This window comes from Galendromus occidentalis, unplaced genomic scaffold (assembly GCF_000255335.2).
Source record: "Galendromus occidentalis unplaced genomic scaffold, Mocc_1.1 scf7180000075458, whole genome shotgun sequence".
Taxonomy (NCBI): domain Eukaryota; kingdom Metazoa; phylum Arthropoda; class Arachnida; order Mesostigmata; family Phytoseiidae; genus Galendromus; species Galendromus occidentalis.
Genome location: NW_003803448.1, coordinates 1 through 14,379, shown reverse-complemented (window position 1 = coordinate 14,379; position 14,379 = coordinate 1). Strand labels below are relative to the sequence as shown.

The following is a 14,379-nucleotide window of genomic DNA, read 5'->3' as shown; positions in this document are numbered from 1 at the left end:
CCTGAGCTCCCGGGCTGAATTTCGCTTCACAAGTGCCTAAGTGAGGAACGCAGGACAATGACTTCACTCCGATCACCAGGAATGCCCACTGATCGCCTCTCTCGTCGATACGGCCGACCAGCCCGGGCCGTCGACATACTTCAGAAGATGATGCGTCCGTACGGACGTGAATGGGAAGCAACCAAGCGGTGAACTGAGGAGAAAGGTGTTTGTTCTCGTCCAGATTCTCTTATTATCCGCTTGCGATGGTTCGCTTTCGCTGGCTGCAGTCCCGACGATCCTGCCTTCTGTATGGTCGGTTTCATTGTGTTCGCTCCCAGGCATCCAAGATGATCACTTTTCCGATACAGAAATGCATCGTATCGCGACAGCAGCAGCAACAACGACGGCGACAACAGAGAAGATGGAGATAGTGGCGATGATCGTGGATGGTGTGTCCCGAGCTCCGGCTGCAGAGCCATCTCCAGAACGTAGAATTTCTGTGCGGAGAAGCCCCTCGGATGATCGACCCTCAGAATTGCGCACGAAATTCAGTGGGAACCCGTGTGTGACGTCGGGAAGAAAGGGTATTTCCACATAGAGAGCCGTCCAAATCGCTGACCATCGAGGCTCATCTGTGACAGGCGGATAGCATAATCAGCAGGGATTCCAAACTCCGGAGCTACCTTGTCCATACAGGGCCATGTGGGGGCGAGTGTTCGATTTTCCACCCACCTCTTATTTCTTATTGTTTTGCTTCTTCTGGGATAGGCTATCCAACCTCATGACCCATAGCAATGTGTGACGTCTTCTTGGTCTTTTGACTGGGGTTTCGACATCGAGCGGAGAAGGACACAAGAACCGAGTAGGAAAATGGAGGAAGCATCGGAATTTTTAGGCGGATGCTACCAAAGCCAAGAAACATTATTCGCTGGAGATGTTCCAATCGACCACACGTCCGGTCTCTTCTCTAACCCTTGAGCCCAATATATTGGCTCGGAACCCAACCTGAGGCTCTCGACTCACGTAGGAGTGTCCGCGCCCACCAACGGTGGAGGTAATGCGGGGTGGGGGGAAAGATACAGGACAGGGGTCTCACAAAGCCCAGCTAACGCTGTCGCTCCAGCTTACAGACGCAGTAGGAACAACGGGAGGGTCGACAAGTAGGCAGATATTCGATGTGAAATATACGACACGAGATAAGATACAAACGCAAGTTCCTCTCGTACGTGCCTTTGTTTCACCTGATTACGACGGGGGAAGATGGGTAGCAGCGACTCAGAGCGAGGAACCGCCTGGAAAACCGCCTGTAGTGTAGGGAGCTTTCGAGTCCGACATCTGCTGGAGATTGACGGTCCCAAACGATTCAGCAGTCTCCCCAAGCGTCCCTCCGGCTGACAGACGTAGAGATACCCTGAAGGAATCTCTTGTCCCTCGAATCGCAATTTCGGGCAGCCGGTGCAGCTGTATCTCACTCGCGACGCTTCATGACCTACTCGAGGGATTGATAGAAGGGGAATTCCGATCAGGCAACCGACTGCTATCCCAGCTTTCTCGGGCGAGTTCACCGACGGAATTCAGAAAATCATTATCGATTGGAATTTCACCGACACCGAAAAGTAAACCCCGATCCCTCCGTAGTCCTGTGCTCTTTCCGCCGTATTCAGAGAGGCGTATTTTCAGGCGACGCGACGGTGTACTTCGAGGGCGCTATTATCGTCTCCAGTCACCTCGGAGCCAAGCAGAAAAGTTTCCGGACGCCTTTCCGAGATACGAGCGACCCTCCTGCTAACAAGTTGTGCGACTCCAAAACAACGAATATAAAGGACCCTGTAGTTCGGCGACGAGACGCATACATATATCGCCCGTGCCTCCCCATCTGTTACTTTAACAAGAACGCCGGTTCCCGTGACTGTGGGTCGGTGGAGCTCACACACGCCGGTGACGCAGTAGGTGTCGCACAACCGTTCTCTTGAGGTCACACCGACAGCCTTGCCGAAGAGAGCCGCAGCTCCTTCCAGTTTCGAGGACTGTATTGCGTCTGAACCTTCCGAATAATGCGATTGATGCGCGACTCGGCGGATTGGAGGAGGGGAAACGTGTGCGGGAGCCGGAAGGATTCCTCAAGGATGCTACGGAGGTTTTGTCGACGAATCGCCCGATGGGATACCCATGAAACCTTTTCATTCTAAGTCTCCGCCAGCATTCCACTTCCCACATTCTGTGATCGCGTATGAGTTTATTGCGCTAGAGCCGATAACCGCGTTCCTGACTCCGACGAGTGTCTCCCACAGTTGATGTCCGAAGCCCGTGAAGACGAATTCCGCGGATTGGAATTTTTGTCTCACCGCCCGTTCACGAGTCATGAGGTGGGCCTGACGGAGACCGGCTTCCAACCGGTTCAGAAAAGAGGATCGTTCCTCCGGCGGATAGTGCGGCCCGAACCCCGCTAGACGCTTTCGTCTTAGAGATCCTAAATCGCTTACCGATATATCGGTTTTTTCTGCTCAGAGAAAAAGCCAACCAGCCACTACTCCGGATGCAAGGGAAGACGGAGCAAAGTTAGAACAACAGACAAAAGGACAACTGCCAGCGTGCCAGCCACCGATGGTGTTGGCGGTCGCTCGGCGCTCTGTGAAGATGCCTCCGCGGACGAAGTCATCTATCCAACCTAGTCGCTCTTCCGTCTGCTCGAAGAAAAGTCCGCAACAACCCTCGGACCTGCCGGGGAGCTTCTGTCGCCACGAGGAAATGCTCTGAAATTGATTCTATATGGCAAAACATTCTTCTTCACCCAGCGCGTGGCACTCCTCGCTCTACCGAGCTCAACTGATTTCTTCTTGCGAAAGCAATCTGCCAGACTCAAGAGGTTTCGCAAACGAGTCCGTCCTTTCGATCATGAAATCCTGCTTCCCAGAGAAAACGGCATTTCCTCCTGATGCGGTCGATCACGCGAGCTGAGCCGATACATGTAGCTGGCTGCTTCATTCGTTTCGGCCCGGAAACATGGGATCGCTTTCCGAGCAACCGCTCAAGAAGGTACCGTGTACCGAAGTCAGACCCGATTGGGCTCCACAAACATCCGCAACTCTCATGAAAACCCGCGGGTATCCACTGCGATTTCAGGCGGTCGGCACCGATTCCTCGGAGACTTCCCATGATGCGAAGCCTCGAGAAGTGTCGAAAGCTATACCGCTCACGGCGATCCGCTGCGAGCATCAAGATTCCATTCGATCGCGCCCATTCCATTATCGTAATAATGAAAAAATATGAAATATCGTTCAATAAATCATATGAGTCACTCATCAGGTCGTAAAATTCTCACATGTCACACAGCCAAATAAAGAGGCCCGCTCTCTGGTGGGCAGCCGAAGAACTACTTTCTTGATTGTCTGTTCACGGGGATCTTGATAGAACTGCATTGATTGAGAGAAGGGCCAGAGAGCTTCATTCGCGAGCCTGCGCCGTTCCGCGGCGGATAGCAAAGCGGAGACCTCGAGTTGTTGAGCTCGGGAGAAACAAGTGCGAATCGATAATCCGTCACATCAAATCGCCATGATCTCGAAGCAGGCGATACCATAGGAGCGAATAACCCGAATCCGATGATCGATATTCCGTTCAGAGAGGCCCCGGCCGCTTCGATCCCATTCATGGCCGCTTCGATCCCATTCATGGCTTTATTACTTTATTCCATTCGGCCATTCTGAGCCAAGAAAATGTGCAACAGCCCTTCTAAAACCTTCTCTCCGGGACCCTATGCATGTGCGCAGGAGCCCTGTTATCAGAGAAGATAAACTCGCGGACTCAGTTTATCACACCCACACATCACCGTGTACACGAAAAGATTCACATTCAAGTCGACTATCGCGTCCCGTCGGGCAACCTCGGAGACAATGCCCTCTCCGAATTATCGAGCGATTCTAGCGGATCCGAAATCCTTCACGGTATCCTTGAGTTGAACTAGATTTACACAGGCATTCATTCGGAGCGGGCATTCACCGGCGCGGCATCTAAGGCGAGCACAATTTCCTGGCGAGTCTGCTGTGAGAAGTCTGTCCGAATTCTCGCATCCGGACGAAGACTTCTGATGATCACTATTGCGAATAACTTCTTTTCCAGGAAGCTCATGCTTCCTTTGCCGTCGCTTCACCGGAATGATATCCCGTTCCTCAGGCGAGATCATGAGCCTGGGACACTCGATCGAGGAGAAGGGGCCAGATCTCGTTCAAGAAGCTGGGTCCCCGAAAACAACGCACGAGTCTTCAACACCTCGATTTGCGGTTCGTAGAAAACTATAGATGTACTCGGACAAGGAAATCATTTCCCAACCATAATGACGCCTACCAGACTTCCGAATGCTGCAAAGGAGCTGAGCCTAAATGAGCGGACGGAATCCGAGGCCCTGAAATTTTCGAGCTCCCCGAATTGAATGGAGAGCTCTTACACTCGCGCGAGGGTCGCTCCCAGGTCTAACGATATGATGATACCATGATCACAGGCATGACGGGGGTTCGGCCCGAGAGCTCCCAGTCCCTGCGTGCCCCCGGACGGGTTTTGAGAGTGAAGGGGGAAACGCAGTGACAAATGCTCTCGCTTCGCTTAGTTCCGCGGCGAAACTTCGCTCTCGTTCTACGTATCGAGTTCGCACGCTGAGAAACAGCTCAGATGATTCTGATCTCTGACACGGATTGAGAAATGCAGGTGATCCGAATTTTCCCTTTATCCCCGCAACGATGTCTGCAAACATCTTTGTGCGAATGAGGATAAAATTGCGGGAAGCATCGCGATTCGAGTCCCATATTGACCCTTGACGGGATCTCCCAGTCTTTTCGTCCGGAACTCATCCGTACGAGGATGCGAGGCGTGATGTGAGCCCGTCAGGTGCAGCTCTCAAGCTCCTGTCGTCTAGACTCTAGAGGTCCTCGATACACGATCCACCACTTGTCGAATGAGGACCACTCGTAGTAATGGCCAAGCTGTGAAGTGCAGACCTCCGTCGGAGGTGCACTCCTCCACACAATGAAAAGGAGTGAACTTGATTGACATCGCACTCCGAGAGAAGACAATGGGCACCGCTCGGAGCAGCTAGGTCTTTTTGGAGCGGATATTCCCGACCTCGAGTCTATAAGATTACAAATCGTGCTGGATGAGATTCCATAAACAAGTCTCTGCATAAGGAACTCCCTACCGATTTCGGACCTCCGATCGATTTCAGTTTGGGACCTCACTCGGATAGGTTTTCCAGATCATGATGGGTTTCGTCATCGGGTCAATCTATTGAGCGGGATTCAGGCGATATCAGCATGTGCCCTCCACCCTCCATCGAGAAGAACATCGGAGGGTCTTCTGAGCGATCCTGATCCCCGATTCGCGAGACTCCACGCTCGGGCTCCGACATTCAAGGGACTCTTCCGAGAGCCGGCCACCTTGGACAGCATGTCAGGCACCGGTGTACCAATGCGTGGAATCTTCGGTCAGGAATCACCTTTGCTCAAGTCGGCAAATATATGCTCACCCCTAAATTCTTTTAATCCAAAGGGAGGCCAACAATCTTCTCTCGTCGTAATCAAAGCCGATTCCCGGAAGACCCATCGTCGGCGGCAACCATTGAGCTGATCTGGCTCATTGGATCCCTTCGAATCATTTTCTACTCGCTCTCCTAAGATCCTCGGTCTCACTTCTGTGACAAGGCCTGATCTGCCGAACTTCGAATTCTCATCGTCCTCGTATAAAAATCTCTCTTGATAAGTTGATAAGCGAGGCCAAATCCCTGCCCTCAGGATCGATCCACGAGAATTCCATGCATTGGCCCTACAGATCCGGCAGTGTAAGCGGGAGGCTATGTGCAGTTCGGGTTTCCTGCATTCGAATTGGTGCATCTGAGCGGTGTATTTCCATCGCGTATTATGCAATCATTTTATAGCGAAGTGATGAAGCGTCAGCTGAGGGGCTCCCGGGATTCCCCGCCGGTGACTATTGTTGCTCATTCGGCCTAGTCCCTGTCGTAAGCGGTCGCCCCGTGTCCCCGCTCTCTAAAGGCAGTCTTCCGGTTAACTACCCCTGTGACACTCATCGAAAACTCGGTGCATATTCCCTCCTACCCTACTCGCGCTATGGCGTCGGAATGGTCCCCGTTTCAGGTTACCCAATGATGCTGGGGACACGTGCCGGCCATTGTTTACGGGTTTCAGTATCCATTGCCCCGGGAGTAATCTGCTCGTCCAGAAGAATTTTTCATATAGATGAATTGATTCATCCATACATGAATCTGAGAGAGGATTCAGGCGGCTTTGTGACCACTTTCGGAAGGCCTTGCGATGCGTCATACTTCAACGGCGAAGTTATTTCAAGTTAGCTGAATAGTGCCATGTGAAAGAGTGCCATGTGCCATGTGATGCGTCATACTTCAACGGCGAAGTTATTTCAAGCTAGCTGAATAGTGCCATGTGAAACAGCCTAGGGACCGGAGACATATGTGCTTCGAGACGAGAACCATTCTCCAACTGCGGCGACGGGGTAGTCCGGGGAATGATACTCGGATCTATTCTCACATTTCGCGCAAGAGGGACGGATGATAGATGCCAGGCTCAAATGACTCATATCAAATGTTCAGGCTTCATGTCCGATCTTGCCCCATTCTAATCTTAAGATAATCGAGGGATATCAACTCATGCCCCTTATATCTTTGAACTTATATTCCAGCATATCTTACATCGCTATGAGTTGTGAATCAAAGATCATGACATTTACTCAAATCTTGATCATCCTCCTCGATCGAATGCTCGCCACTCGATTCCAAGAATTGATTAAACGCGTGCAATTCTTCCTCGTTCTGATCGAGACTGATCTCTGAAAGATCATTCACTGGTGACACGGAATGGGAGACCGGTGTCTCGAGCTGGCCTGACTCCTTGAATCTTTCCAGGTCGTTCTTGAATTGTTCTTCGAAAATCCTCTGCCTCTCCTCCTTAAGCATGCGGTCTTTGATCTGTTGGACTTCAAGCTGGCATCGTCTGGACTTCACCATCTCCATCGTATCCTCCATGATGAGCAAGGCCGCGTCGCATTCCTGTAGTGTGCGTTTCACAGATTTCATGAGGGTCCAGGTTTTCTCCAACTGGGTCGAAATCTCTCTCATGGAGCCCAAATTCATATTGAGGTTGGCCAGGGACATCGTCTTGTTCTCCATGTTCGCGTAGAGTTCAGCGATGTGTCCGTCACAAAATTTGATTTTTGTTCCATTGAGGCTGGTCCGGTTGTACAGATCCTCCATGCAATCCGTTGTGGCTAGGAGTAAAGGGAGGCCGGCGTTCAAACTCCGGTAGTTGAAGTCGCTCGGAACCACTGCCGGAGTTGGAGCCGATGTTCCGACACCGAGCGCTTCTTGGATGACCGCCGGCAAATTCATTGATCGCGATAGCATTTTCGAGAGACTGACTGAGAGATCCGGACTCTCGCGGAGCGTCCCGAAGAATTTCACAAAACGACCTGAAACGCGGATTGATTGCTTGCTTGTAGACCGAGATTTTATACCTCGAGCCCAGCCACAAGGAGAGGAGGTTTCTGATCAAAGATAAGCAAAGATCATATGAGCCTCACTCGAGAGTAGGGGCTTCAATTTCCACTTTCACCGCTCAGGTTGCTTGATGATACTCTCTCAAGAAAAAATCAACGAAATTCTCTGACTCAATTCGTGGAATAGAGCCACCGGGTCTCCAATCAATAAGTTCCGGGTGAACGGACATGCTTCCACGTGACTTTCCGAGGTAGCTTATCCTGACAACTATCGGGAGAGGCTTTAAGATTGCCCTTCTCTCCAATCGGTCACAATTCATACGGACTGGAGCGATGAAGTCGCCGCTCAGGATCGAAGGCTCGAGCCGGAAGCGTAATTGTTCACCACCTTAGTGGCAATCTTGAGCTCCAACGACTTAGTATGCTGTGGCCACGGTCGCTACTCACTCTGAGATTCGAATTCATTGCAAAGCGAAACGGACGCCGCGATCCTCTCCGATCAGCTGGATGCCCGTAGCAGCTGATCCTGAAGCTTACTTAGCATAAGTTGTGTTCGATGCGCATCCACCGATCCCGGCTGTCACAACAGCAGACACGTGGCCGTTTTTTTGGGGCGGGTCTGGGATTGCGCGTATCCCGAAAGATCCGTTTCCCAGCCCTTTGCCTTCGCGCGCCACACAACCTTCTCGGGTTGTGACCCACGTGCTCCGAATACGAGCGCACTTCCTCCGAGAAACTTTGGACGAGTTTTTTCTCCTCTAAGTGGACCGTCGAGGCTCACGAAAATATGAGCGACTCTTACGATTAGATGAGCCGGGTCTGTCTTCTCGAGCTCGAGACGCAGATAAATATCATCACAATATCACATTGAGCAAGTCAGTCAATGTTTCGTTCCTCGAGGTCTTTGACTCGATCGATAAGAGTCGCATACTATATTTTGTGTTCAAACAGGACGCTCTCCACATTGTGGATAGTCTTCTTCAAATTGATCCTTTCCGACGAGAACCAGCTGCTGCGCTCGGTCAAATCCTCTATCCTCTATCTGATAGATCAGGAGCGATGACTATCCAACCTGGAGTCAGAGCCATGTCGAGAACTTCGCAAGATGTTCGCTGAACTGATCTCCTCTACTGTATTCTTCATGATGCGCCCAAGGTTCGAGGAACCGTGTGCGGTGCAAACACCTTATAGAGTCGAAACGAAGAGAAGGATGCTTGATGTCGACGAGACGTAGAACGCAGGACCTTTCTCGGTATTAGAGGTCGCTATTACTGGAAGCAGAACTTGAAGAATTCTCTACGAGATGTATTCACGCCTGGAAATTATGTTTGGCAGATTGAGTATCGCCACCCCTCTATTCCTGTATCTCTCTAGCTTCGGATGTCGATCACCAAAAGGAAGGCCCTCACTTATTCTCTGCGGTGCCATTGCCAAGCTGAAGAGTGCACGGAGAATCAATTCAGACATTGACTTGAGTCCTAGCATGTGGCGTGCATGGGGGGGGCCCAGGGGGCCATGCCCCCCCCCCCAAGATTCTCAGTCGACCTGTCGTCAGATGGACGCCTTTTCTACCCGATAAATCGAGTTCTGATTCGGTTCCTCCGGGTCTATTTCGATTCTCTCTCGGTCTGATGAGAACTATTTGATGACTAGCGCTTACTACCCGTGCTTCGCTACGGGATCATCAAGAGACCGCCGCGAGTGTCGTCTCGATATAGAATATGTATGGCTTATTATTTATGGTTCTGAAAGATTATTCTAGGAAATGACCAAAAGAAAGCATGAACAGGCACGACTTGAGGAAAATATTATATATTATTCGGTGAGACCGGAAAGGAGGAAAAACGATTCGATCGTAGGGTCTGAATGACCCTGACGCCTGGTTCGTTAGGAATTAGTCGGCATAAGCGACGTCAAGCTCAAAGTCCATGAGCTTTTTGGAAAAAACATATTCCGTCTCCAATGCTCCCAGGTCTTGGGGAGAAGTACAAATGTAGCACTTTCCGCAGTTACCTATCTGTTGTCGTAGATGCCGGTCGAAGTTGGTCAAACTTATAGTTCGGCGTCGTTTAACTGTCTGGCTGATGATCAAGATAGTCAAACGCTTCTGGATGGGTTCAGGATCGTCACATGGTTCGTCGTGCAACTTGACCAGTCTCGTTCGCGCCTGATTCCTGAAGGGTACCACGAGGACGCGAGTTGAGGTGATTGACAGTATGTTAGGCATGGCAGTTCATCGCGTCTTGCTTCTCAGAAGTTGACCATACTCGGTTTGAGGGACTCCAGAGGTAGATGATGATAGGTTGGCCATACGGTCGCGAGGTAACATGCTTTGGGGGTTGCCTCTTGCGTACGAACAGAGGAGCCGACTGGTGGGTTCGATGCGAGGGAATCAAGTTTTCTTGTGTGGATGGAGGAGAGCTACGATCTTCAATGTCGCCGGCACCATTGGCCCCTTGAACCTTCTCATGACCGTCGTCTTGTGCCGTGGAGGGCTTGATCATTTCTTCATCTTGGTCTTTTTCGATGAGAGCATCCATGGCTCAGAGAAGCTTCACTATTACTCAGTGATTGAAAGCGGTCGACACAAAATGGAATCCGATCTCGTCGTTCTTGATCTAAAGCGATTGAAGACAGAATATCACTCCTATATATACCGGCTTCGGGGCTGGACATGAGGGGAGACGGATGACGTGTCCTTCAGAATTTTCTATCCTGAGTCGAATAAGAGAGGAAATATTCTAAAAATGACATTTTTGTGGTCGCGTGGATTCGCACAGAGTTGTCAAGGGGGGAATGATGTGTCAGAGTCGGCATCATTGATATTCACGTCACTCTCATTTATTGAGAGAAGACAATACTTCTGGATAAACAATATTTCGGGTTTCAGCGCCCGGAGCGAGAACAAAAAGATTGTCCGGAGATCCGACCCTCGAAAACGCAACGTATAGTTGACCATGCGAGAAACATTGGGATTGCAAGCTTACTCCACAATATTGAATGGATTGACCCTGAGATTTGTTTATCGTCATAGCAAATGCGGCGCGTACCGGTATCTGAAGTCGCTTGAATTGATATGGTGAGTCTGAAGGTATCATCGGTATTCGAGGAATTGGAACGATCTGCCCTCTTCCGATACCGGTCAAGATCTCTGCTCTGATTGAGTGATTGTGAAGAGCTGTCACGCAAAGCCGTGTTCCATTACACAAATTCGGTGGTTGGAGGTTTCGAAGCAGCATGATAGGACAACCAATCTTTAAACGCAATAGGTGGGGCGGAAAACCTGGCGGCGTTTGTGAATTCAAGAATTCAGTTGGATAGTGCACAGCATCATCAATCTCGAGGGTACAGTCGATGGATTTGTATTCGAAGAACTCCCCAGGAATCTGAGCCAGAAGACTCGAGTTGATCTCCTGGACGTCATCATTTTTCGGAGCCAATATTGTCCTTTGGCGTAACCAATCGCGATCGATGTAGTTCGTAGCAAGCTCGGGATAAACTCCTCGGATGAGATCAGGCAATGTGTCGACCAATTGACAGACGTCGGAGTTGAGCTTTATGTATCCATTGGCATCAAGTGGCCATGTTCCGTCGCCTATTTGTAGTAGTTTCGCAGCGAATCCTTCAGCGACTGATTCGTTCGAAGTGATTCTCATGTTTTGCGACAAAGAAACGATCTCAACGTTGCGCCAGAGAACGGATGATCTGAGACAGGCATTGATTTCGTCAGCGGGGGTCGCTCTCGGGATCACTGGCAGAGTTTGTCGAAAATCGCCGCGAAGGAGTAATAGCAGTCCTCCCATGAGTGAATGATTACTTCTGATTGTCTTGTAAGGTTCTGTGGAGCGCTTCAAGTGATTTTTTGTGGGCCATCGTGCATTCGTCCCAAACAATTAGTTTACACGACTGCAGAACTTTCGCCATGGCGCTCCGTTTGCTGATGTTGCATACGGGCGCATCTCGTTTATCTATATCCAAGGGAAGCTTCAGTGTGGCATGAGCGGTTCGACCTCCATGTAGTAATGTCGCGGCGATTCCTGATGAAGCCATTGCTAATGCCAAGCATCCTTTGCTCCGAATCTCAGCCAAGAGCAGGTTAGTGAGGAATGTTTTTCCAGTTCCCCCGGGCGCATCGAGGAATATAATTCCTGGCTGATTGGTTTGTAGCTTGCTCATGATGAGGTCGTAGGCGTTTCTCTGATCTCTATTCATCAATGGTTTAGTGCTTTCGACATGGTTTTCGAGCGCATCGATATCGTAACTTGTTTCTCGCAGAAACTCTGCATCCAGGAAGCCATTAGAATCTCTCTGGGGAGATCGGAGGCCCAACTTGTCGAGAGTCTTGTTTGTCATTAACAAACATAAATCTTCCAGAAGTATCAGCGCGCGGTTATACATCTCAGGAGAAAAACTTAAATCTGGAAGCGTCGTTTGCCTCCTCACTTGGAATAATATATCTTCGGTCATTGGATCTTTGAACTTTTCCCATAAGCCAGGGGGGTCGGAAGGATTACAACATGTGAGAATTATGGCGACCAAATTTCTCATCTGGCTTGGGAACGTCGTTGGTTGTGCCTCATTCATCGTTCGCTCCCATTGTCGATCATCTTCTAATAATCCCAAATGATGGCAGGTTTGACGATACGTGTCAAACAGAGTTCCATCCACCGTTTTCAAGGCTTGGAATGAAGTGGGCCCTCGAATGTTGTGGAGCAACATACGAAGATAGAAGCATTCCGCGTTGTTAGGGTGCACGGTATATACGCGCCCTAGAGCGTCAGAAGCAAGAACAGCCTGGCCGGGCAGTCGGGTACCTCTTTTCCGTCTCTGGAAAATCTTTTTCTGGGTGCAGAACGTGTAATATTTGGGTACTTCAACATATAGGAGTTGTCGAGCGAAATCATCCTGGGCACAGAGAGCAAAAAATGCCGTCAATGTGGTTTTCGGAGCTTCTTGGATGCGTTCATGAATATTTTCTTCCGTGTAGTAAACCCTTTGTCCGTTTTCCAAATGGACACTGAGGTGCACCACGGTTGGGTACCGCTCATGGATCGGGAAGCTCAAAATCCGCCAGATAGCTTCATTGGAGCAAATGTACCTCCCGAGTTGATATTGCGCTATTTCGTCATTACGATCGATATTCGAGAGTCCGAACATGGCTAAATCCGTCCCTTTCGTAATATACTTGCAGATGTACTTGATGGACTTGATGGAATTGCAGTATTCTACATTGATGTGGGCTTTGAACATCTTCGACAGGAGTGGACAGTAAGGTACAATCCAGGAATTGTCGACCTTGATATCTCCCGAGGTCCGCTTCAGCGTGACGGTAAAACCGCCGTCGGCCGGTGATCTTCGGCGATATTTGGGGTATCCGTCATGTCCTGTGTGTGTCTCTTTGCTTAATGCTCGCGGATATTTCTTCGTGCATATTTTTTTCTCTCGATCCATACAGGGAGAGAAAGGATTGCACGGCCCGCAGGGCCCGTGAATCATTTGACTGATCACGACTTGATGTAGGTCTGGATCTGTGTTTTTGTCCGGAATCTCCGCCCGAATCACTTGATCAATGCGTGACGGTGATATGCTGTCTTTGAGCCAAATCAAGTTATGAGAATGCGGTAAACCCCGTTTCTGGTATTCGATGGTATACATCCAGCATCTGACTTCTCCGAAAATACAGCAGTCTTTGATTGCAGTGAGTAGTTTCAGTTGTTTCTGTCGGAAAACTCTCGCTACGATATCGTGTCGGTCACTGGGGTTTTGACCCTCTGTGAGTAAGAGTCGAATTTCCTCCCATGCTGGGTTGCACGTAAATGTGATGAACAAATCCGGCGTACCGTAATTCCGAACGTAGGTCATGGCATCTTGTGAGTATTCATGCATCGATCGTGGACTGCCTATGAAAGTTGATGGCAGTATACAGGGCGTGACCAACATTGTGGATATCGCCATCCGTCGCCAGGGCATCTTTCAAGTGAATATAGTTTTCCGACCGTAATTTGCTCTGGTTAAGTCTCAGGAACCGCAAACGCTCTCCTTCTATTTTGGCGTAAGAATCCACCACGAATTGGTTGAGCAGCTGACGGCATTTGAGCAAATGATTTTCTTGATCATCTGGAACCTGTATTCTATACGCATAGAATGCCATGGAAGACACTTTCGCTTTGGGCTCCCGCGGTTCACGGCTGATAGGATCTATGAGCCGTACGTCGAAATGATAACCATCCTCGCCTCGTGGAAAGAGAACGGGATACTGGAGGGCGTCATACGACCGATGTGTTTCTGCGATTCGTTGAAGCTTATCACCACGTTTGGTCAGCAAAATGTCTCGCGAATCCCCAGCCTCGGCAGACATCACCACGGCCACCTCATCGATCAGAGGCGCATTGAACCGCCTCTCATGCTCACCAAGGGGTCGCTTATCAGCTCTGATGATGACTTTGAACTCATCGGTTGGCATGCTCTCCAGTGCGGTCTTGAAAGCTTTGATTAAAATATTGTGTCGATCAAAACATCGCTGGAGCATGGCCACAACGTCCTGCCGAACTTTTGATATGAGCGAACAACGCTCCTTGAGTTGAGAATCTTCACCTCCCATGAAATATATCTGGAGAAATTTTGGACTGGTATCCAATGTCGGCAGAAGGGAACCGATTCGGTGATAAACTTGACCCCGGATTTTGAACGTTGTCGGGATAAATGTCTCAGGCATAGGAGACGTGGTTCCGAAGGATGTCATTTGGAAGCAGGAGTTGTATCGCCGAATATTGGCGAGAAAATGCTTACTTTCTGGGGACGCTCCCGACATAAGCCCTTGGAGTTCGTCCGGAGGAGGTTCCAACCGAGGGAGATGTACCGATCCGTTTTTACAGCACATCCCAG

At 49.9% G+C, this 14,379-nt stretch overlaps 1 protein-coding gene and 1 pseudogene across 1 annotated transcript; both read right to left on the bottom strand.

Annotated features, from left to right (window-relative positions):
- Positions 1 to 6,709: 6,709 nt before the first annotated feature.
- On the bottom strand, positions 6,710 to 8,018 carry Dysb (dystrobrevin binding protein dysbindin). Its single transcript, XM_003737317.1, has 2 exons — positions 7,942 to 8,018; positions 6,710 to 7,467 (listed from the first exon to the last, which is right to left on the bottom strand). Exon 2 carries the CDS (start codon positions 7,400 to 7,402, stop codon positions 6,710 to 6,712), a length of 693 nt encoding a protein of 230 aa, XP_003737365.1. The 5' UTR covers positions 7,403 to 7,467; positions 7,942 to 8,018.
- A 1,709-nt stretch (positions 8,019 to 9,727) lies between these two features.
- Positions 9,728 to 14,236, bottom strand: LOC100900087 (uncharacterized; annotated as a pseudogene).
- Between the last annotated feature and the right edge of the window lie 143 nt (positions 14,237 to 14,379).

Bases quoted from the DNA above. Each gene is read 5' to 3' on its own strand.
- Dysb (XM_003737317.1), bottom strand. From the start codon at position 7,402: ATGCTATCGCGATCAATGAATTTGCCGGCGGTCATCCAAGAAGCGCTC.